Source organism: Misgurnus anguillicaudatus, chromosome 22, assembly GCF_027580225.2.
Source record: "Misgurnus anguillicaudatus chromosome 22, ASM2758022v2, whole genome shotgun sequence".
Classification (NCBI taxonomy): domain Eukaryota; kingdom Metazoa; phylum Chordata; class Actinopteri; order Cypriniformes; family Cobitidae; genus Misgurnus; species Misgurnus anguillicaudatus.
In genome coordinates this window covers 22432373-22458421 of record NC_073358.2, presented here as the reverse complement: position 1 = coordinate 22458421, position 26049 = coordinate 22432373, and the positions used below count along the sequence as shown (strand labels likewise).

Below are 26049 nucleotides of genomic sequence, written 5' to 3'. Positions count from 1 at the left end.
TGGTTTGAAGTATTGAAATGGCATTGATATGTATACACAGCTTATATAATATTACATAGGGCATTATGTGTACATTATAGATTTCTATTTTCATCCTATTTATTTTGTATTTTAATTATTTTTCTATTATGTTTATTCCATGCACAGTTTAAGTAAGCTAACCAGATCAACATTACACTGCTGGTGGTATCCTGTCTATGTGATAAATAAACTTAATAATTTTTACAATTTTGTTTCGTTAGATACAATTAAAATGAATAGCATTGCTCCATAGCGCCCCCTCAGGCGGATCTCACGCTCCTATTATCCGGAGGGAGAGAGAGATAGAGAGAGGGAGAAAGAGCCGCACCACCATCTACATTGTTTCAATCCTCCCATTTCCTGCAACACAACACTTGTATGTCTCGTTTGAAGGGTATGCAGCATTATCGTTTAACACTTCACATTACCTGCTACCAGGACGCTGACAGCAAGGAAAACATAAAGGTAAGCTACTTTAACTCGCTTTGATCGAAGTAATGAACATTGTCCGGGTAAACCATGCTACACTATTAAATCGTGAGTAATGAACGCACGATCAGGTTTCTGTAATCATATTTAAATAATATAAAGACGCGTGTTTTAAAGAAATTTGTAATTTTAAGCAAGGTTTCACACACCAATTCCTCAGTTTGATTCAGTATTTGTCGTTTTGTTTGCCGTGGTGAATACCGGGCTTACGTATGATCAAGTGCAGTTCCTAACATACACACACAGACGCGCGCGTACGCACACACAACGCAGCGCAGCGTTCTCTTGGCAACGCCAAGCAAGCAAGCGCTGTGGACGGTCGCTCGTTCACTTCGCTTTCATGCACGACAAATCTGCGCAAAACCACTCTTGCCTTCTCCCTTGTAGCATTTATTAGTTTTGACCCCCTGGTTAAACTGCTTGAGCGCGCGCGCGCACACACAAAGATTGATGTTCGTTTGGGTCTCATAAGAGCACGCGCGAGGTTGGTGAAGGCAGAGACGCGGAAAATTTACGCACGACTGGGACTCGGACCCGCGTTTCCAATTCTGTTTGTCTATCTCTCTGTAGAGTGAATATGAGAGGGGCTCGCCGCAAACTGTCATGAGGTTGACAGAGATGGGCTGCTGATTTGGGAATCCCGGAGCGCAGGAAGCACCCAGCAGCACCATGACTGTTTTCAACCAGGAGAATGTGGAGGATTATTATGAGATTGGAGACGAGCTCGGGAGGTATGTGATGTTTTTCTTAACAGATTTGGGGCGTAGTGTGAAGTCTGTTTTACGTAGTTGTCTGTGTTGTACACTTCATTTAGCTCTTCTTGAATGCATCTAATCCTACGTTGTATTATTAGCATGCACACAATCATTTATTTGCATTTATTGATTTATGGGGTTCAGATGGTTGATAAAGGTCCACTGTGTAGATTTCTCTTCAAGAAAGCCTAACTTGACAGGTTGATCGAGACAAATTGGTTTAGCCTGCTATGCTTTGACTCACTGACAATTAGATTTTCACTTTATTATTTGACTGTTAAAGACATCCAGCTGCACAGTACCTTATAGCTCGGACCATGCAGTTAATGCATTGACGTTATGCTGGTTCTGGAAACATCAGTTGTGCACTTGTAATATTTTGCTTAACTTTATGACCGATGGTGATGGATAGATGAGCCTTTGAACTGGTTCATGAGAAGGCAGATTTGTAGATTCCCTTTGACTGGTGTGTCTTTGTGTTGGGGGGTGGACTGGGGTGATAAATCACCACGCACATTTTGATGAGTATCCTTCTTGTGTGGGTTGTGGGAAATCGGGTTCTTTTGTATTTAGGAGAAATAATATACGATAATCTATAGGATGCGTAAGTCTGTTGTATAAAACGCATCACAAGGGGCATTTGAATAGAATTTTAAGTATCTAATGCTTCTGACCACCATCATCTACCAGTTGTTGTGCATGCGTTATAGACTGACTGTAGCTGACCATTTTACTTGTTTCTGTATTAAACTGCTTTTGCAATAGAGAAACAAGGAAGCAGTATTGTTGTAACTGAGCTTTAAGAACTGTTTGAAGATTTGTTTAGAAATGGTTCTATGTATATTCATGAGGATTGATTGCATGATACAATCTTGGCGGGTTTTCATTGATTACCATTTAGTACAATTATAACCTTGTTGGCAATTTTGTCATTAGTAACTTACACACATATGATATTTGTGTGATTTGTCCTTTTACATATTCAAAATTATTTGAATATTATTGAAGATAGAACATTTAAATATTATGGTTTCTCTATGAGGACGTTATGACTAGTAATTAGGTTTAGCAGGTGTATGCAGCAACTTACTATTGGCATTGGGCAATAAATGGATTGCATCTTGTTGACGCTATCTATGGCTTTCAAAACACAGTTTATAAAGAAAACCATTTGAGACCACCACCAACCACATTTTAAGTTCACAAAAACAAATAAGCCCCTAATTTATTTACTCTCCTCACTATTATTCAATGGCGTGCCTTATTGAAATGTTAAGAAAGCCCCCCAGCACTGAAGCGTTAAATAGCACCACATCATACGGTGCTTGCATCCTACTCTGGCTGTAAGGTTAAACACACAGACACTCTTGATGGGGCTTATGGGCTTTGGCCCATGCAATCTCTTAAGTGAGGAGGTTTCTCTTTTCTTCTGATGAGAACTGCTCTGGGTGGTCTTCCTCAGAATATGAGGAACAGTGGTCTGTTGGCTTTCATGTAGTTTAACGTTGGGAAACATAGCTGCTGTCACTGACTTTTATGATTTAACATGACTTAAAGGTGAAGTGTGCATCATAGAACTGCAAAAATTATAACTTTTTTTTGAACATCACCCACATCTGCCATTAGAGAAACAAACAACTTAGTCACTTCTTTTAATCAAAGTTTCTATGCCGAGATGATCAGACAAACACTACTGTTTTGACAACACCACAGTCTTTAAACTTTACCAGGAAATCAAGTTGCTTTTTGCATACCTGCTAACCTGTAGTGGAGTAGACCTGCTGATCTGCTTGAAGATGTCACAGCAAGTCATATTTTGCATTATGTCTTTCTACAGTCAATGCAAACCTGCAGCTAGTCAGGTTGCCATTGTAACACTGGAATGATGGTTTTCCCATTAAAGAAAAGCAGATTGTGGTGTGCTCAAGAAACAGCTGACATGAATCTCTGAATGAATACTTTCTTGACGTGGTTTCCATCACTCATAAAACTTTATTCTCACTTGATGCCATATTCGTTCCATACTCAATGTATTTTGTATATTACAGAACATCCTTTGAAGATGGTTTGTATGTCTGTTCCTTGTGGACCACTTTTTAAATATCTAGCATCAGATTTAGCATAAACGCTAGCTCTTTCTAATGTGGCGTTCACACCAGACGCGGAAGAGGCGGATATTCGGAAGCTTGCAGAAGACCCTCCCATGACGCGAATTTCTGCGTGAATGTCTTAAATTACTAGAATTTCACACGCGCAAATGAAGCGAGTAAACTCAAAATGTTTAAGCGTCCAACTACATGCAAATAGCGCATTTTTGCCGCCTCTACCTCGGCTGGTGTTAATGCACAGTAAGTAAAGATTAATTCGCCTATCTCATTTTCAGTAAAGATATTAAGAGTTTGGTTCCAAAACGCAATAAATCCATTTTGACTAATTTCGGTAAAAACATGTTTTCTATACCAAGAAAGATGAAAACTACTATTTTCTGTTACAAACGTTCACATAGCATCTTTAGGTTATAAAAACATAAAAAAATTAAAATCCATAATTTGATTTTCAAAGATTTATTGTAAAAACTTTTTTCCACAAAATGCAATAAATCCATGACAGTTTTTTATTTCAAAATGCTATAAATCTATTAAATCAATGTATAAATGTGCATTCATCTTTACCATTTTATAGTTATTTAGTTGACTAGTGGTATACAATGATTAAAAAATAAACATTAATGGCATTAACCAAAACACTTACTTTGTTATATTAAGAACACATTGCTGCGGTTATACTTGACGTCGTCTCTTTACATTTTCACAGTGATCAGCTGTAAAATGTTTTGGTCCCGCTCGATTTTCGTTGAGTAAAATAATGTAAAGTTTTCATATAAGATCCTCTGGGGTCAATGTTTAAGCATGAGAAGCTTCATGCTGTCTGGAGAACAAGCACCCGAGTGCCTCTCGCGGAAATTATTAGATGTTGATGGCTTACGTTTCTTTCCCGTCACAGAAAACCATCACAGGTTTAGCAATGCAATTAAAGTATTATTTTGTTTTGTTTGTTGATCACGAAGTACAAAGTAGATGAGGAAAACTAGGACTCCGTGTACTCAGCGCGCCGCCATTGTTTGTTTACATTGCGTGACTGGTGGTCTGTAATTTCAGGAATAAATTTATTGCGTTCTGTAAAAAAGAGGAGTGGCGTTTGTCGCATTTTGGGAAAAAAGGGAGAAAAGATGACAGAATATCACGGCGGGTATTGGATTTTGCGTAAAATTAAGAATTTACTTTTAACTACTGACCTGATATAATACTGATTTTGGCAGTAACTCATTTTTTTCAAAAATGGCGTTTATCGCGTTTTGGAACCAAACTCTTCATATCTTTTAACTGTTTCTCTATTACATTACGTCTCTTGGACTCACCATAAGCTAAACCTGGCTGCCGTCAGTCTGTCCTTCCACTAATTGGTTCCTCTTTGTGTGTCGATCTGCTCTGGCTGTTTGTGTGAAAAGGGTGGAGCAGCTTTTTACTGGAGAGGCAGTACGTCTTCACCACACCACCTGACCATGTTCTGAAGAGCTTTAGAGAACTTAATACTCGAACTGTGATGTTAATGAGAAGCCTGTAACAAAAACTAAGTTCTTAAGCAGGTTCGAGTAGGACCACTTTAACAATTGCCCCACCCCCTCATAATGATATGCAGAATATGCAGGATGTTTGGTGTTGGCCTATATTCGTGCCCTAGTGAAAGAGGTGGTGGTGTATGGTGGTGTGACCAGGGTCAGAATTAACTTTTTGCTATAATATGTATACCACTGAATCTTACCTTATGAATTGTAAGGTTTTTATCTGCTTTGTATGAACAGCATTTCCTGATTTGGTGAGTTTGTTTGAAGCATTCCAAACAAAGTGGATTGTTGCACACCATCCCTCGACTGCTGAAACGAAAGGCTAAACAAAAATCTTAAATGCATATTTGCAAGTGCTCTATAAAAAGAGCATGACTGAAAAAATCATAATAAATTTCATGTTTATGCATTTGGCATTTTATCCAGAGTTACTGAGCTGCTGTCAGGTGTTAACTTCCCACCTTGGGTGTGGCTGTACCTGAGACCCCCGGTATCATGCTCAAGTATGATGGTGGTAATGGCCAGACGAACAAAACTACTAGGTCTAGTACTTCACTATGGCTGCTCGCCCATTTGTGAGTGATGTTTGGGTGTCTCTAGTGAAGCCTAATAAGATCTGTGGGGGTGAAAGTGTGAGAATGTGTATGAGATCAGAGAGTTTGTGAGCGAGCACGCCAGGAGGGTCCCGGTACACTGCAAGACAATCCTGCTGCGAAGTAATCGCCCTGACCAGTGAAGTATGCTAAGACATAAGCAAAAAAGAGAGACAGAGAGAGAAGCTTTTTCTATGTTTGGCACATTGAATGCTCCATCCAAACCAACCTTAGCTTGGGTGTCCTGCATAATACAAAGGTTAAACCGGCCACATTTGACCACAGCATGTTAATTAGAGGCAATAGAAACCCATTGTTAGTCACTGAAAAAATGTGGCGTATTTTATCTTTATATTTTAAGACTGTAAAAGCTGTTAAATCATTTAAATAATTTATTCAGTTTGCCATTGAATTCTTAAAGACATGTATTATTGTGTGATTCACGTTTTTAAATTTCCTTTGGTGTGTAATGGCGGTTTTCCATTGCATAGTACCACACGGTTTAGTTTAGTTTGGGTCGGGTCAGCTCACCTTACTTTGGCGTGGTTAGCTTTTCCATCGAGTTTAGTATCACTTCGCAGTGGGAGGGATAATAGGCGTGTCGTTGTATTTGCGCTGCCTACTGCTGTGACATCATACAAGTGAGAGCGTTGTTGTACATTCCCATACTTTTATTTATTTATCAGTCTGCCACAAAATTAAAATTGGCCACCACAAATAGATGTTTGCACATCGCGTTTATAACTACCTCTGTCTCACATGACAGTTTCTGTACAAACACCCGTGGCGTCAGTCGACTGCGCTCCGCTGAGCCTCAAGCTGCATTTAAGCATATAATGCGGACGTGCACATCGCAAATGTGCCGCCAAAAACTGCAAGTCTGGAAAAAACTGGTGTGGTGTTCCGGATTCTCAACCTGTGGATGTTTTTCATCGCTAAAAGGGAATTTGGGAATTTATAGCAGAACACAGATGACAACAGATTTGCTCGAGACAGCGCAAGCTAGCAGTAAGCTAAAGCTAATCTTTTACATTATAGCGATGACGCTGTAGTGACGATTCTCTCAGACCAATCAGTGATCTACTGTGTTTTCGCGTCACGTTTGGTATCAGCTCGGGTTGCTTGGAACCCCAACCGAGGAGGTACGAAAAAAGTATTGGGTACTACGTACTGCGCCCAATGGAGAAGCTCCCAAAAGTAAGCTGACCCGACCCAAACTAAACCAAACCGGGGTACTATGCAATGGAAAAGCGCCATAAGTGTGCATTAGTACATGTTAACGATATGCAAAAGGTACATACCCCAAAGTAAACGATGAAGCGAGTTATCATCTCCAGCGTAAATCTCTTTTTTTGAACTACAACAAACACACGGATTGTAGGCAACAGTTTACTTCCTGGGATTGGTGATGTAGACAAGACCGATCATAATTTCTTCCGCTTTGGATTTACAGCCTGTAAGTTTACTCCTGTTAGCATTGCATTGTGACCGAATCTTTCAGACATAGTAAGGAGTGTCACATTTCCGGACAGGTTAGCTGGCCAATCAGGGACACAGAGCTTTTCAAATATGTGCGTTTCAGAAGGAAAGTGAAATTTGGAGCTACAAGAATCTACCTCGCAAATACATTGTATAATACCAAATACACAAAATAACATTGCTGAAGGCCAGCAGTAGAAATATTGAAAAAGCTGTTCAATTATTGCAATGACTTGGTTTTAGAAATGTAATATCTGTTTACATTTCTGAATGCTTGCTCATGTTAATGTTGTGCATGTGGATCCTAAGTGAAACTATGTAGTGCGTCATGCTTGCTGGTGGCCTGTGTTGGCAGGTGTGCATGCACAAAGAGATATTTGTATATAGTAACCTGATTTTATTTTGCGGCACTCCTTGACAGCTAATTTGCTAGACATTGAGTGCTGTGTGTGACCCAAGGAACACCCATGCTGATGAATGTGTACCTGGAATATGCCTTGAATAAAAGCATTTACAAAATGCATGAATGTAAATGGATTATGCATGAAATTTGTTTTATTTAATAATATCTAAATTACATTTTCATTTGCAAATGTTTCACACATTTTTTTCATAATTACGGTCTTTATTACCTTACCTCTTACCATTTTTTTTTACCTTTGCAGCAGTAGCTCATAAGTCAGTTACTGTATAACATGCTGAGGTCTTTACTAATGTGGGTAATTATAGTTTGCAATTCACACTGGAGTTAATATCCCACATTGTTGTCATACACACAGGAGACCCCTTTCAGAGTCTAGGATGAGTTGCTTTACTGTAAAATATTCACCTTTTTTATTCTTTAGTGCCTGATTTATGATGCAGTCACCATAATAATTATGTGCATCGGCCATTGTGTGATTATTTAGCCTGGTGTTAAAATATGTATAGGAATAATAGAAATCCCTCTGTAAGCTGTAGCATGTGCAATATCACAAACATCAGGATTCTCAATAGAGCACCACTGGGATTGATATTCCGAATCTTGGAGTTAGAAAGTGGCTTGACCAAAATCTGTGATACAGCATTTCCTGTGGCACATTTGTGAATATTCAGCTATAAATTTGTGTGAACAGGTTATGAATTCTCCTCACACGTTTTCAGAGCGCTATAGCGCTGTTAATGCTGTTGCTAAGCTACTGGCAAAGTGATGCCGTGAAAAGAATTCAGACTCTCTGTGCTGGTTATCAAGTGCTTTTCCTTATTCCTTGTACGTCTTTGTTAATGCCTTGTTGATCATTTTGTTCATCCTGTAGTTTTGTGAACTCGCAAAGTGTTTGAACCTATTAATTGTGGCAAGAGTTATATCTTGTAACAGATCTGTCATATCACTGTTCTAGTTAAAGGCGGAGTCCATGATGTTTGAAAGCCAATGTTGATATTTGAAATCACCTAAACAAACACGCCTCTACCCCAATAGAATCTGGACCTTCTGTTGATAGACCCGCCCCACACATACGCAACCCGGCATTTGATTTGATTTGATTGGCTATAAGTGTGTTTTGGTAGTCGGCCCGTCTCCTTTTCCAACGCGTTTTTCAAACATCGTGGACTCCGCCTTTAATGCTGGCTAATCACTTTTATATAGACATTCCAAAATTCTTCCTCATAATTGAAGATGATTATGGAAGGGGGTTATTGTTATTCAAAGTAACTGTGAATATGTTACTATTAAAGCTAAAGAATTTACCTTTCAACAGTTAGGCTTATGTTTTGACAGTAAGCAGTACTTGTCGAAACCAGGTGAATGTCAGTTTCTGTCTACATTAGGGCCTTCGGAAGATAAGGCCCATAGCAGACTTCAGGTCTCCTCCCCTGGGTTGCTATGGGAACCACCCATTTATCCACTTCTTTCCAGGCGTAGCTATCAGTTAGGCTTGGTCATCTGTGCGAGGCTTCCTCCATTAGCAACGCTCCGGTAAATGAGTTCTGATTGACTGAATGCGAAACACGGAGTAAAAGTCCTTCATGCTCATAGGAGAAAGTGAATTAATCCGACAAAGCTGGTTTTATGATTGGTTCCACCACGATGATTGAATTACAAATGAGACCTCGTGTTTAAGCTGAATTTTAAGAGAGGACTGATGTTTAGTAATGGTTACTTCAGACCGTGTCATAGACTTTTGCTCCCAGTGCATCCAGACAGTGTGTTCTTTGTAACTTTAAATCCTCTGAAAAGGACAAAATTACATTCCATTGACATGTCAAATACCTTTCTAGACAGATCAAAGAGAAATTATGTGGTACCTTAAAGTGAAGTGGGTTATTTCTGCACCACTATACAATATTACAAAAATTATTATTGTACATCAATCTGCTATTAATTGAACAAAGATTTAGTCTTGCCCCAAACTTTTTGTTGAGGAAATTATTTTACATACATTGTTTAATGCTGCTGGTAGTTTACACACTTGACACTAGTGTGCTGTAAGTGTTTTTAAAATACATCAAGATTTCCCTGCTACCTAGTATTTGCATGCATTTTGGATCACAAGTGAACGGGAGGACACATTCACCTAAACCTGGTATTTTAATACATCTCTTTTGTCCACTTTCAACCACTTCTGTCCTGATATTCTGAAGGGGTGGTCTGTGGGCGAGTCCCTCTGCTTTCAGTTAAATGCCAACGGGAGAAGTGACGGGTTAAAATTAATATTAGGTCCGCTGCTTGTGCTGTTAGTAAACATGCTGCACAGAGTTTTGTACATGTAGCCTATATAAGCTTTCTCTGATATTTCCGAGCAATTGATGAAATAAGCTCGCGCAGCTTTCACACTTTTCACCAAATGAAATGAAAGTGGCGGAAATCGGCTGCTTTCGTTTTTTCAATGAAAGCCTAAAAATTGCGCTTAAACAACGTGGGTTCGCACTAGAAGTCATGTCCAATAGAAAAACAATGTGGTCGGAAGTGGATGAGTTCAAAACGCTTTACACCTGTATTTACCATCGTTCACTTGTAATACAATAGACCAAAATGCATATTAAAGGGCATCTATGGTCCGATTCACGATTTCCTTTAGTGTCCAAGTGTGTATTAGTACATGTTAACGGTATGTAAAAGGTACAAACCTCAAAGTAAACGATGGCGCGAGTTATCGTCTCCAACGTAAATCTCTTTTCTTGGACTACAACAAACACACACATTGTAGGCAACATTTTACTTCCTGGGATTGGTGATGTAGACAAGGCCGACATTATCATAATTCCTTCTGCTTCATACTCAGCCTGTAAGTTAACTCCTGTTACCATTGCCTTGTAAGCGAATCTTTCAAACATGGTAAGGAGTGTCATATTTCCGGCTGACGTCAGAGGTATTAAGGCCAATCACAACGTACAGATTAGCTGGCCAATCAGGCACACAGAGCTTTTCAAATCAGTGCGTTTCAGGAAGAGAGTGAAATCTACAAAAATGGACTGTATGTGGAAAATAATGTGTTTTTAAACCACAAGAACACATCGTATTACACCAAATACACAAAATAAGGCTGTTTTTTAGCAATGAAATATGTGCACTTTAATACCAAATGTAAATGGCCTGTAGGGACGCATTTACTGTAGGTTCACACCAGACGCGAGTTCAACGATATGCGCGAGTAGATTACATACAAAGTCAATGCAAAGACGCGATCAGACGCGTCCTCGTGTGGGGCGATGCGAATGATGTGATATGGGTTGCACGTTTGCCGCAAAAACGCGCTTTCACCTCAAACGCGTCTTCGCCCAAGTTAAAAATATTCAACTCGAGCGAAAAATTCGCATTACACGAAGTTAAAGGGACACAAGGCAGCATTTTTATGTTAATAAATCATCTTCGTAAGTCGGTATATGGTTAAATGACTCATTACATGACGAATAAAGACTCTCTCGCCCGCCCCTACCGTCTGTAGGAAGAATACCCCACTTGCAAGTTCGCTGTATCCGACCCGGTGTCCTTCAGTCTCGTAAAGTCTCAGATATAGAAAGCATGTACTCCCAGACACTAGGGGGAGCTAGTAGAGAAATAATACTCAGACTTGCCTTGTGTCCCTTTAAATCCCTCGAGTAATCTAGAGCGAGTAACGTGATGCCCCACGTTTGGTGTGTACGTGGCATTACACTACTTGTTGAAGTGACTTAATTCCGATTTTCCTCTCTCTTAAGTGGCACAGATCGTATATAACCCACAGACGTGTAAGCAGAAAAAAACGGCATAGATTCCAAAATTCTCTTATCGGTTTCAGGCCTCATTCATATGTGGTAATATCGGATACATGCATTCGCGTCCGCAGTGTAAGTCGTGCGTCATTGAAACCTGCGATCATGAGTCTTCTTCTTAGTGCATCTTTGGTGCAACGGTTCCACTTAGTGGAGTAATGTTAAAGTTTTATGTCTTGTTACAGAAATAAGCTCTATAATCTTGTACAATCAATTTGTCTGTTTCCATTACTTATCACAACGCTTTACTTCCTCTGTGGTTTAAGTTGCTCTGGGTCAATATGCCTAACTTGAATCGTTTCGCCTGGTGTTTAGTGTAAATGCATATGTCGGTTACGAATCGCTTTTAATAGATGATGTAAACAGGTCGTCAAAAAAATTGAATATAGTCATCAAATCAGAATTAGGCATCAAGATCTGCAGTGTAAATCCAGCCTTGGGTGTCACTAAAAGTTGTTCCTTAAAAAAATCACCAAATATTTACCCTAAACACCTAAAAGGAGTAACAGCCCAGCCAATCAGTAAATGCTCTTTGTCTTTGTATTTTAATGTGGTTGGATTGCCTGACTTTTAAGAGAGAGGTCATGCGTTTGAGGTTTCCTAAATGTTGAAACAAAGTTTACGAAATGAATGACATCGGCCACATCGCTGTTCTTATTATGCATCTTATTTGTATCTTTTATTTGGAGATACACCCCAAACTCTTTTTTTTCATTACTCATGCAAAGGGATGTTTTACCTTCAAGTTAGGTTAACAAATAGAGAAGTCCTCAGGAGAGAGGTGAACATTTTTCTTAATGCATAATTATAAAACCATGAAGAAGTTATTAACGAAAAACAAAGAGAAGTTAAGTTTTCACATGAAGTTACCATTTTGTTTTTTTCCTTTTTTGATTAAATCTGACAGTTTCAGTTCCTTAGATGATATTTGTTTTGGTAATCCAGAGAGCCAAGAATAAGCTTACATTGTATCTACACCAGCAATGACACGCATTTAGAAAACTTTGTTCCTGTTTTTGAGCTACATAATACCCATACCCATATGTCTTAAATAAATAGATTTTATTTACAAATACAGTGTAAATGTATTTTCTATTAATTTTATTCGTTCATTTCTGAATGATTCTGACTAATGTTAGCTGAAAATGTTTCTGGGTCTTTCGATTTCTAATTCATGTCAGCTTTTGTTTCTATCCGTATGTATACGCAGCTGTTCCAAAACTAACTATGTATGCAATTATTTTACAAGTTGTTTTGCAATTATTCTGTTTAAAATAATAAGGTCAAGTATCAACCTAATAGGTTTGTATTGAAAAATGCAGCTTATACTGTAGCTGATTCATAAACTTGACTGTATTTGTTGCAGTGTGATGTGGCACCATGCAACATTGTTCCGGTCACTTCCAATGCAAATATGGTTTTATCTGCATTGCCGTAGAGTTTCTTTGTACTCCATCCAGCAATTAAAAGTATATTCGAACTTTAGGTTTTTTTGTGGTTGACTGTAGAATGAGTTGTAATATGATGATGGGAACTGAAACGTACTAGCCTAAATGTTATGCAGTGAGATTGCCTCCTCTGATCCTACAGAGTCAAACCCAGACAGTCGTCCTTTAAACCCCCAATATCCACGGCCCAAACCTCAGATGCGTGTCAGCTCTACTACCACAGCTCTGTTTCCTTGGTTACACTTGTGTGGCACTACAGCAGAGATATTGCATAACGTGTGCAGTTTGGGTGCTAAAGATTAGTGGGCTCTGTTCTCTCTGAACTGTCCACCCACATTCATTTTTTACTAATGAACCAGTATGACTCACATAGACAAATGATCATTCCAAAATCTGCACATCTAAACAGGCTAATTTCTTGGGCTAAGATATATAGACATGTGCCCAGCCCACTATTGCCATAATATGTGAGTTATCTATATTTGAAACCGCAGCTTTGCCTTGAATATTTCTGATATGGCAACCGATTCTTGTTGACAGATGTTTACATTTTGTTGAATATTTATGATGAACATTGACAACAATAATATGATCAAGTAAACTTATATTTTTTGTTTTCGCAATGTTTCAGAATCTTTTATGTATGTTTGTTTTTTTGTTTTTTTGTTTGTTTGTAGTGTGGGACAGCACAAGCAAGGTTTATTTAATTACTGTTATCCTGAATGCTCTGGTTCAAAAGTCATTTCAGACTCGGCATAGGCGCCGATTTCTTTTTCGCCAGTGGGTGCTTTGCACAATGTCATACAACGCTTAGGTTGCTTGGCAACGGCAGATGCTACGGGAGCACCCAAGTGCTTTGGAAAGAAGCAGGAATAGTGTCACGGATGCATTTTCTGCATGGTTTAAGATGTGAAATGTGAAGGGCCCCTTTATCAAAACAATGTAGACAACTCGCGAGATCCACCAATCAGAGAGGCTCCAGAGTTTCAAAGCGTTTTTGATTAAAACTAATTAAGTATTTCTGTGGGTGCTCGGTAGAGGTCTTCACAGGTCTACTTAGATCTGAAAACCAGAGGTCCGACCCGAGACCCGATCGGGTTTGGGTCTAAAACTTTCACATGCACCTCCACATGCGGACACGGGTCGGGTACAATAATAGTGGCATCGGGTCTCTGGTAATTTAAAATGAATGTGTTTTTGCTGAACGGACCCGAGAAGACCCGAACTCTCTCGCATGTGTGCGTCAATGTCCTTTTCAAACCTCTCATCTGTTTGCCAAGAGCGCTTGCGACATTGTGTGGCTGGTAGTAGGTTAATTTTCGTTGAGACAGACATGTCAGTCAAATTTAAATGGACATTTTAGCGGTTACCTTGGTGTCGTCGTCAGGTAACAAAGTAAAACAAATGGAGCAGCTCGCCAAATTGGTTGCAAGGCCACTGGAGTTTCTTTCTGACTACTGCGTGAGTCTGCAGAATGCACACACGTCAGTGCCGTTTACATTCGGGTCCAGTCGGGTTAAAAAAATTGTCAATAGTTTGGGTCAGACTCGGGTCAAATTTTCTGAGGTTTGTGTCAGGTCGGGTCTTTCTTTAAAAAAAAAATGATGCACGTCGGGTTCGGGTATAAAGTGATTCGGGTCATTTCGGGTCGGGTACATTTCTTTGGACTCGAGAAGACCTCTAGTGCTCAGCCATTTCAGGATCAGAAACAAAACCCAAACAAAACTCTGTTCATCAACAAAAAAGAGGATCTTTGATTTTTTTCATTACTTTAAGTTTATCAAGCAAGTATTACTAAATTATTTAAATTAATAATTTATGCAAAAGTTCTAACTTCTTTTGGACACTATATCAGACTCCATTCACACCAATGGAAAGCATATTTACATTGTCTGAATAATTGTTTATGCATTCAGCCGGTCTCCGGGTCTGGCGGTACCACTTTTAGCATAGCTTAGCATAATCCATTGAATCTGATTAGACCATTAGCATCGCGCCCAAAAATTACCAAAGAGTTTCAATATTTTTCCTATTTAAAACTTGACTGTTCTGTAGTTACATTGTGTACAAAGAACAACAAACAATTAAAAGTTGTGATTTTCTAGGCAGATATGGCTAAGAACTATACTCTCTCTGGCGTAATAATCAAGGACTTTGCTGCCTTAACGTGTGTAGCAGGCGCAGCAGCAGAAAATCTCCTTTTTCTCTCTAACCATTTAGACAGAAAAGGTTCTTCTATGGCATTATTTGTAATAGTGTAGAGAACATTAGATTGGACAGAAACTTGATGAGGAGCATGATGGGAAATTTAATCAGTGTTTTCATTTGTTCGGTCGAACACCGAAATGCCTTTTTGCCTATTTTCGCCAAATTATTTTAGTTGTCGAACATTTGGTTCATAACTGTAAGTATGCTTATATCTTCTGAATGCGAATTTTGGCAGCATTTAGGAGGACCACACTTAAGCCTTAACAAATTTATACTAAAAGGAACAAGTTTAAATTTTATTTCATGGGAACTTTAACTGGTAAGCCAAACAGTCCCACTCCAAACAAGGTTGCCAGTTGCTGGTCGGAATGCACAAACAAATAGCATTCTTTTTAAAGTGCCATCAAGCAGAACATTGTTTATGCTTTTCTGGGAAATCAACCTCCTAATGCTTTAAACCAAATTTGTGATCCTACACTAAAGTTAGGATCAAAACGGTGAGCCAACCACAGTAAAAGTGATTTTGTTAAATGTTAACAAATCAATGAAAGAGGTGCATTTGATTGCTGGAAACTTGGCAGATTGCCTAGAAGGCCAACAGCCTGCACTTTTCACACTGTTTTAAAATCACTCTATTGATCTAACAGTGAGCATTGACTTTAATATACCCAAACTGTTTGCATGCATGTAGTCAGCATTTTTTATTCATTCACTTTGCAATTTTTGCTGTGTTAACATGTCCCATTTAGACAGTGATGCTGAGTAAGCATGTTACTTGAAGTCTGATAGATGGCTACATAAAAGTTGGTTGCACTACATTTTCTTATGACTGATAACCAAGATTATGCATACATTTCATTAAATGCTAAAATGTAATAAATATCAAATATAGCAACAAAACAGCGAACTAGTGTTCAAACTAAATAAATGAATGATAAATATCACATTTTTTGTTCGTTTGATATTGCATTTACATTTTGTGATTTATTGTACCCATATTTTCATTATAATGGGTGGGCATTAAAGGGACACACCACTTTTTTGAAAATAGACTCATTTTTGAGCTCCCCTAGAGTGAAACATTTAAGTTTTACCATTTTGGAATCCATTCAGCTGAACTCCGGGTCTGGCGGTACCACTTTTAGCATAGCTTAGCATAATCCATTAAATCTGATTAGACCATTAGCATCAAGCTCAAAAATGACCAAAGAGTTTTGATATTTTTTCTATTTAAAACTTGACTCTTCTGTAGTTTCATCGTATACTAAGACTGACGGAAAATTAAAAGTAGGGCTGGGCAAAAAAAAAGATTTTTCGATTAATCGTTTTATTTTACGTGGACGATTCAAAATCGATTCTCAAAGAGCAGAATCGATTTTTCTTTCATATTTATTTCCTCAAACATTGAACGATTAACGTTAATCTAATCACTAGTATATTTCACTAGATGTTACCCTCTTTTTTGCCTTGCGCGATGTTACCAAGGAGCGAGAAGCGAGCCTGTCATTCATTTATTCAGTGCTTAAAATGGCGGTTTCACATGCTTCATCGACGTTGATGCCACCTTCATATAAAAAGTCAGAGGTATGGAAGCATTTTAGATTTCGCAAGCAAGTAACGACAATAGTGTTGTGGCTTTTAATTCCTAATTATTAATTACCCACTTGTAAACTACGGTTCACTGTTCTTTTTTATTAATATAGTATTTGTATTAAATCTATATCCATTGAGTTGAATCGAGAATCAAGTATAAAAACCAACCTGAAAAACCGCCTCCACACCCTTTACTTAAAACAAAGCGCCAAATTGGCATTATGGTCTTAGAAACAAGTCTTTTTGAGTTGCTGCGCATTTCTTTTCAAGTGTGTTTTTATCAATCTTATGTCTGCCTGCTGCAGCTGAGTCGTCTAACTTCCGAAATTTGGATGCACATTCTTGTTTGTGCGTGCGACCGACCGACCGAACGAGAGAGAGAGAGAGAGAGAGAGATGCATCTGATAATGTTGTCATTTTCTAGTTTATTTCATCAAAACCGCATCTCCGCTATAAGGAGTACTCGGCATGTACTCAATGATTTTTTTTAACTCCTCAAAAAGAATGGAGTAATGGTGACAGCCCTAAATTCAACATAGAAATAGTCCTCCTAACACACATTTAAAGTAAAAAAATGTTTTTAAGCAGGTAGTTCTTGTCGGCTTTATCATTTTAAAAGTAGATTGCCACACCAAAAGGCTGGACACCCCTGATTTAATGTTTATGCTTAAAAAAGTGCATATAGCTGCTAATTGTATTTGTTGTTTGCTGATTTTCAAAAATAAAACTTGTTAAAATGTTTTCAGTGTGTGTATCAGTTCTTTTTGAACATTTCCATCTCAATGTAAGAAAACCATGATAATACTGATAACCGTGATAACTTTGGTCACTATAATCATGATATGAAATTTGCTAACCGTCCCATCCCTAGTACCATGGCTGCAGCAGGCACAATGATATTACGCAGTGCCTCAAAATAGTCCCCAGCTTTTGAAAGTTACCAAAGGGACTATTTTCGGGCATTGCACCCGCTGCAGCCATGGTATGTCCAATATTTCGTTGTTCTAGTATACAATGTAAATACAGAGGAATCAAGTTTTAAATTGAAAAAATATCGGAACTATTTGGTCATTTTTTTTTTATGCGATGCTAATGGTCTAATGAGATTCAATGGATTGGGCTAAGCTATGCTAAAAGTGCTAGCACCAGACCCGAAGATCGGCTGAATGGATTCCCGAACGGTAAAAATCAAATGTTTCACTCTAGGGGAGCTGGAAAATGAGCATATTTTCAGAAAAAGTTGAGTGTCCCTTCAATAATAAGCTTCTCTGAAGAAGCTTCAGTGTAATTGTCAGATTTTAGTACGTCCATAGATCAAACATGTTAATAATACAAACCATGCCATTTTGCAGTTTCGGTCTGAACATGGAGAATTCACTCTTAAAAACTCCCATTCAGTGAGAAAAATAAACCTATCCTATCCAAAAAAGTAGCTTGATCTTAAGCACAGTTGGAGCCCATGTAATTCACAGATACTTGAGCAGATAATCCCTGGTGAGGACAGAACAGACATGATCTGATGATGTTAAGGATTGAAAATGCTACTGACTCACACTTGAATAGGAACAAACATTTGCATGCATGCAGCTATATTGAATTGGACAGAACACAAATGAATAAGTGATTATGCTTGGTCTGTGTTGGGAAAAACTGGAATTATGCACTGTCAGAAAAAAGAGAGTACAAAACTGTACATTTTCCCTTGCTGAGGTGGTACCCCAAGGTTCCATTTTGTACCTTTACAGGTATACAAAACATAATACAATGTTGTACCCTTTGGGTACATTGCTGTACCATAAAGACCCATTGTGCACCTTTACAGGTACAATTAATACACAATAGGGTACAACAATAAGGGTATACCCAAAAAGGTACAACATTTCAATATATTGTACCACACCGGTGACAGAATAGGTACAGTTTTGTACTTTTTTTTCTGAGAGTGTAGCCAGAAAAGACTCAACGTTCTCGTGTATCACAAAGAGCAGTGATTTAATCAAAACCAATCAGAGGACCGCATGATTTATAGACATGAGCGCTAGCTAAGTGCTGTGTATTAGTATAAAATCAATTGTGCCCCTGCCTGTGTGAAATCTAAGATATAATCTCATAATCTAATTATGAGATTAGAACCAACAAAGTTTGATTTTAACTAGGGATGCATAACGAGTGATGGCGATTAATCTTTAGCAGAATAAAAGTTTTGGTTTACATCATATGTGTGTGTGAACTGTGTATAATAACTTTGTATAGATAAGCACACACATGCATGTATATATTTAAGAAATGTGTACAAGTGTATATACATTTTTATACACATTTGTACATATACTGTATATCAGCATTTATCGGTGAACCCCTCCTATTCAAATTCACTCTCAATTTACCCCCTGTAAAACTTTTGAAATGAGTTAAGCCCCATCAAAATTGCTGATGTCATGCCCCACCTTCTAAAGGAAACCAAATTTGGCTCCCTTTCCTAATGATGGCTCACATAGAGACTAAAGTAGATGTTTGGCAGACCCTGCTGCCAAGAGACAACTTTGTTTTTAAGTCTGGAGAAAGAAAAGCCAGGATGAGAGACAAGAGGAAGTGAGCAGAAATGATGGTAACTGAAACGGTGCCACATTCTCAGGTGTGGTTCCCTCGCTGAAGAGTTCAAAAGTGCATACCTTTCAAAAAATGGTGGGAGAAATTGTATGGTGACCCCCGCTACTGTAATGCTTTCAGAATTGTTTATGGATCAGACCGGCTTGGATAATTAACCACTCTTATCGCAGGGCTCATTGGTTGTAATAATATGAGGGTTGTTGAAAGCTGTCTGGGGGCTGGTGTTGTGTTAACCAGTCAGGCACCCCAGCGGACAGCCTGACTAACCAACGGTAGAGCGGCACAAAAGCTGCTTTGTCACAAAGATTGCAGGGGTCAAACCCCAGGCAACATGATTATACAGAGCAGTTATTACCAGATGAAGGCAGAGGCCAATCTGAAATCCATACTAGTGTTAAGTCTTTGTGGCTCTATATTTTCACCCAAAAATACAGATCCCACTATTTATATCTACTTATATATTAAGTGTTTGAAGAATGAACACTTGGTAATACTGCCAATTAATACTTTTCAGATTGTATGTTGCAGTTATTCTTTTTGAATAGTGGAATTTCTGGAGTTTCTAGTGCTGGGTTTTCCAAATCCCTGCTGAATCCAGTCTCTTAGTTTGGTTTTCCCCACACACATGTGGATGGAGACCAGATCAATCTCTCTGCTACTATTCTAAGCTTTTGCAACGTTAGTCTGGCACCAGGTGAAAATGTATTTCATTTCCATAGTGTGAACCTGCTGCAAAGCCCAGATGAGAACGAACACATTCCCAGAGCAACCCGACAATCACTTCTTCAGGTGAGACGTTTGGGAATTAAACCAGGGCTGATAAAAACCAACAACAGACTTTGCATACTGAATTGGCTTGTAAACATTACTCTTGAGGTTCCTGATTTTTCCCTTTTTATTTAACAACAAATTAAACAGTTTTCTTCCAAGGATCTGCCGATGGATCTTATTTTATAAACTGATATTTACGTTTATTGTTTAGGGCTGTGTATCAGCAAGAATCTGGCGATAAGATAGAAAAACACGATACAGGGGTTGCAATGCAGTGTGTGTTGCGATACTTTGCACTACTGTAAAGCGGTGCAGTATATTGGAATATTTTCTGTTTTGGGAAAATAATAGGATATACTTTTAGGAAAGGTTAGGAACAGACCACCATATGCAAACCTCAGCAATAAAATAATGTGGCGCACATCTATGCTAGTACTTACTTTTACTGTTTAATTTTAGAGATAAGAGGAATGCTATTTAGTGGTAGAGAATTAGGCTTGGGCGGTATCCAAATGTTGATACCATCAAACCTCCTCCCTATTTTACCTCGGTATATGGTATTACCGTGAATAATTATTAAATTATGACATAAGGCTCAGACAGCGTCACCAAACTAAATTAAATTTAATCATACCGTTCTAACAACTTTTAATAACAAAAAGCAGCTTATAAAAAAAGTGAAAATAGACTCATTTGCGGTGTCCTTTTTGTTGCACAATTTGCAAACAGCCTCTCCCTTCTCGTTCGGTCGAAACCCGAAATACTGCCAAACTGTAAAAGGTGTGTTCTCTTTTTGAGACCAGGTCACTCGGTGCGCGACTCGCCATCTTCCCCCCTCTCACTTTCTCTCCACACTGTCATGTGATGACAACCACGCATATGCATTTTTAGGCATTAAATAAATTATATTTAATATTTGATCATTGTCTGCTATATAAGTGCATTGTTTGTTTTATGACGGTATTGAAGCTGATACCTTTGCTATTTTTCGATCTTGCAGTATACCGTATTACCGCCCAAGCCTAGTCGGGATGTAAACTCCAAATGAAACAACTGTCATATAGATATATAGAATATAGATATTTCCTTTTTTTATCCATACAGTATTGCCAAACAAAATATCACGATACGCGTGTATCAATATTTACTTGCACCCCAATATTGTAAATTGTAAATAAATATATATTTTATATTTTATGGTTACCAAAAAAAGAATGCTTACCATTAAGCATTGCTTAAGTACTACTTATAATATACTGTAAATAGTTAAAGAAAATTGGAAGAATATTAAAGATGAAAGTAGTGATGCACCGATGTATCAGCCGCCGATATTTATCGGCCAATTTTTGATGAATTTGAAACCATCGGCATATCGGCAATAGCACGAGAAAGGCCAATACCGATTGTTTATTAATTAACTGCATAAAGAAATCCATTATATGTAAAAAAAAAAAAAAAAGGTTAAGGTTGTTAATAAAATAAATGCTGAATAGCAAAAACCACCTTTGAAGGTTGTCATGCTGTTTTATTATATTTGTTTTAGCTTAATTTGTGCCTCTCTTATTATGTTGGTCAGTTGAATGGTAATTAGATAGACCAGCTAATAGACCAACTGTATAGTATTTTATACAAGTGTTTAATATCGGTATTGGCCAGAAGTTGTCTGTTTAAATCGGTATCGGCCCAAAAAAGATTATATTGTGCATCCCTAGATGAAAGACATTTGGCTATAAAAAATGAACACTTGGTTTACACACTTATTTATTTTGCCGTGGGCACCCACTTAATGTAGGTTCACCTCTGACCGGGGGTAGTGTTCATGTTCAGTGATGGGAGTAACGCGTTACAAAGTATATGTGTTGTTTTTTTGCTTGTTATATAAATAAACTACGTTTAAAGAACTTGTTGTTATTTATTTTTAGCGGAGTTTATCGGAAGTTACGTGCGGACCACGACAGCCGCTTGTTTATGTTGTTACTGCTGAAACCGTCTATACAAGCATAATGCTAGTGCATAACATTAAGAGAAATGTGGCCCCCAGTGGTTCAGGGGGCCCATTTATACACACATTATAAGAATGCTTCAAATTAATGAAATCCAGTTTTTGTCATTAAGGGAAATCATCTTGTCTCAGTTACAAATTTAACTGGTAAATAATAAAGAAGAATGATTCGCCCTTTTGTATTTATTGCATAGCATGTTGTATGTTCAGTGATGGCCGATTGATAAGCAGACATGCTATTTATGACTGGATGTAACTTTTGATACGTTGCTGTAAAGGGGCTCTCCTATTGACTTTGACCTATCAGTGTGGCTTCAATAAAAAAAATAGTAAAGACCACTGATCTAGTGTTTCCTTTTGGCACATGCTGAGGAAACAGTGGTCAGTGATGAGAGTGAGAGATTCAAAGATCATTGCTTGTTGCGCTCTGACATTTCCTTTCGTATTAAAGAGTTTTGATGAGTCTCATTTTGATTGGGATTACTGCAGGATTGGGGTCAAAGATTAGAAGAATGGTTATCTTCTGATCCTCCACCTGCTTAAACCCTCTGTTGGCCTAAGAGCAGCAGGAGAATGCCCTTTGCAATGTCTGTCAGTTATAATAACCCATGAGCTGATTTTAGGTCAGTGTTAGTCTTAAGGGCTCTTCACACGGCACTTAACCCGTTCTTTGGCGATGTAAACATATACACATTATAAGATTTTATAAGATCAATCTTTATCCATGAAAATATAAATTCGTGAGCATCACATGAACCAAAAGGACAGCAATTTTAAAAATATTCCAAATCCAATAAATATGTACTTTTGTACCATAAATGGTTTCAGCAGTAACAACATAAACAAACTGCTTCTGGTAAACGTCCACAAAGAATCAATAACAACAGAGTCCTTTTGGAGTAGTTTATTAGTCGGGAGTGAGGATGTTACTGCACCGAGGTTGAAGTGCTGCAAACTAAGTGCTCTTCTGCCATACAATATAGTTCTCATTTTTTATCCGCTTAAAAAATCGCCACGTTTTGTGCCACCATACTCGTGTAACTACTCGTGCAACAGTCTTTAAATAGAGAAAACATGGAAGTGTTTGGTGGCTTCTAAATTCATCTCTCTTTGGATCCTAAGGGATGAATGGGGCTAGGCTAAATGCTAACAAATTCACGACACGCTGGACAAAAATTAAGTGCACGCATTGAATAAAGATAGGTATGTATTAATTCATCTAAGTTGAGGTTAGAACAAAGCAAAAAATTAAAAAACGGTGGTGTTTTTCTTTCACTTTTTACGTAGTTGTCCAGTTATGGAGCAGTTAACATTTCGGGTCCTGAGTATACATTCTAACTAATTTTATAATTATTAATTGCTGATAAACTAACTGTGAAACCAGATACTAGTAACACATTACTTCTGCGGATATTATTTTCTTGTTTATAGAAGCTGGTTTAAAACCAGTATCATAATGGCAATTGTATGCTGTTGTACTAAATATCAGCACAGTTGAATCCGAAATTCGTTTAGCTTTTTTATCATTATAAACAGTATAGCCAGTTATAGTGGATTTGTGATAACTTGTTTATGAAAACTAGTCTGTTTTATGAAACCAAATGTATTCAGTACCGTTAAAAGGCTTGATAAAAGATCATATCTGCATTTTCATTTTCTTAGTCTATAATAGATGAGGCATTCCTGTATGTCTCAGTGGTTGTAGATCACAGTAGAAATGCTGCATAATGACTGTGCAGCACAACAAAAGGTGCTCGGAATCCTAATGGCAAGTTGGACCGATGTTTAGCTTCTTCGCACAGGAGAGAAGAAAATCATTCAAGGAAAGAAATCACGAAACATTCAAAAGGGAAAGCAAGCACAAAGGAACATTCCCTCAACAGTGGCATCTGATCATTATTGGTCATTATTTCTCCCCTGAGCCCATGTTCATTACTTCTTGGCTGTCATATGTGAGATTTTGATTTTGACAGGGACTTAAAAATCCTTTTTCAGCGAGCCAAGAAAATGCTTGAATCTGTAAGCAGAAGCTCTATGCCGGCCCGTGTTTGTTACGCTAATGGAGCACACCTGGCATTGTGCTTTCATTATGAAGCAGCCACTTAGTGAAGAATCTTTTAAAGTATCTTGGGCCTTGTCCACATGGACACGGGTATTTTTATAACCGTGACTTTTTTTACGCGGTTCGGACGTTCGTCCACAGGAAAACGCAATATCAGGGCACCGAAACCAAACATTTTTGAAAATCCCTGCCAGGGTGAGGATTTTAAGAAACGCCGGTTGCAGTGTTGTCATGTAGACAGTAAAACCAGGGTTTTTGCCTTGCGACGTCACTTTTGTTAGGCTTCTGATTGGGCAAGGTGGCTTTACGATTTGGGTTATATCGCCACTTGCTGGTGTGGCATGCTCTTGACAGTGCTGAATAGCGTGTTTTTGCTTTTTCATGAGGACTGAGATTTCTTTTAAACCGACAGGGTTCCCACAGGTCCTTGAAATACTTGAAAGTTTGTGAATCTGGGGAAAATAATTCAAGGCCCTGGGAAGTTTTTGAAAATATATATACATAGAAACAGGTGATTTAAAGTGCTTGAATCTATTTTATGCAATAAGTTTTCTGAAAAAATATCCATATTATTCCCAGTGTAATGTAGTATATCATAAATATCATAAAATATCATAAAAAATATTTTTAAGCACACGTGCTTAACAGTTCACTTTCAAGGTTCTCTAAGCGAATTCACGCGTTTTAGACCATACATTTTTTTTGTTACATACAGCAAACATCTCCTCACTGTCTGCTTCCTACCTGACCGCTGATCAAACTGTAAAAAAAACGCGATCTCTGTAGACAGCTCAGGCTCGACAAACGGCAATAACAACATAGTGGCCAAACCTAGCACAACAAAACATAACAAAGTGTTCCAGCCAATAAACGACAAGAAGGATTTGGGGGTGGGGGTTGAGCGCGTTCATGAAAGCACGGACGGGAGAGGGAGGGGGAGGCATTAGCTACGCTCCGTTTGTTTGAAAACAGTTCAAACATCAACAGGAAGTGACATCGCACATTATTCGCTTAGAGAGCCTTTAAATGCTTATATCTTCTGTATGCATAGTTGTGTTTGACACATCAAAACGTCTCGGGTTTCGTATGTAACTGTTGTTCCCTGAGAAGGGAATGAGATGCTGCGTCTTCATTGCCATACTTCCTGCATCCCTGTAACGCCGTCTTTGCCAACATTTCAGATAGCGATACTTTCTGGCTCCTGCGTCACCCTGTCTTTGTCGTTAAGCCTCACCATTGGTTAAATTTGATATACACATTTAGACGAACTTACCCCTGGAAGCGTCCCCAAAGTGTCACCGCAGTGACGCAGCGCGAGTTCCCTCGAAAGGATGTAACCTTGCTCACCTCACTTAAAATGTGTCCCCACATTTAGTCCTACATTTTTAGGGTATAGGACCTGGAAAGTCCGTGAAAGGTCCTTGAATTTGAAGTTAACTAAGGTGTGGGAACCATGAACCGAGCATGTTTGGACGGGATTTTTTTGGAAGAAAAACTTGTGTTATATAAATATAATAGTCCGTGTGGACTAGGCCTTGTCTACTATTCATTTTTATTTGCTTGTCTTCATGTTTTTAGGACACAACAACAGCTTCCTATCTGACAGGATACAACTTAACAAGTAACTTATATTGCATCCGAGACATGCATTTTATCAGTGTGTGTTATCTTAGAATCAAACCCATAATAGTGGCATTGCTATGGCCATGCTCCACACACTAAGCTACAGAAACGCATCTTGTTTGTCCCGTAAATCTTCATTCTTACAAAGCAGAACAAGAGTTTGTGGTTTCACGAGAGCCAAAAAATAGCTTTTGACACGCACCTTTGTTCAGGAAGCTCACAATTACACATAATTGGGCATTCAGACGCCAACAGGCTGCATGAAAGACCAAAGCACCTGCGAACAAAGTACGCCCCTGTGCTTCAGAGTCAGACTTGAGGATAGGTTAGATCATACAGCTAAAATGATCAATCTTGACTGTTCAGTTTTCCTTCTATACACGTCAGAAATTCTACACCTCATGTATGAAAATCTGCGTGTTTATCAGCACGAAAGATACGTTTCAGTAGAGAAAATCAATAATTAACTGTCACTTTAGGACATACAACGCAGATGGTGTTTGAACAGCATTCCTCTATCCTGTGTCATATTCTGAT

General features: G+C 38.4%; 1 protein-coding gene across 2 annotated transcripts in view; it reads left to right on the top strand.

Moving 5' to 3' along the window:
• Positions 1–314: 314 nt before the first annotated feature.
• Positions 315–26049, top strand: part of dapk1 (death-associated protein kinase 1) — a 102645-nt gene continuing 76910 nt past the window's right edge. The window contains exons 1-2 of one of the 2 annotated variants that reach the window (XM_073860698.1): positions 315–486; positions 1081–1241. In XM_073860698.1, the coding sequence (XP_073716799.1) occupies positions 1180–1241 (62 nt within the window). In that variant the 5' untranslated portion in view covers positions 315–486; positions 1081–1179. Of the gene's footprint in view, positions 487–792; positions 995–1080; positions 1242–26049 lie in introns of those variants that run through there. The other variant, XM_073860699.1, reaches the window with a different exon arrangement.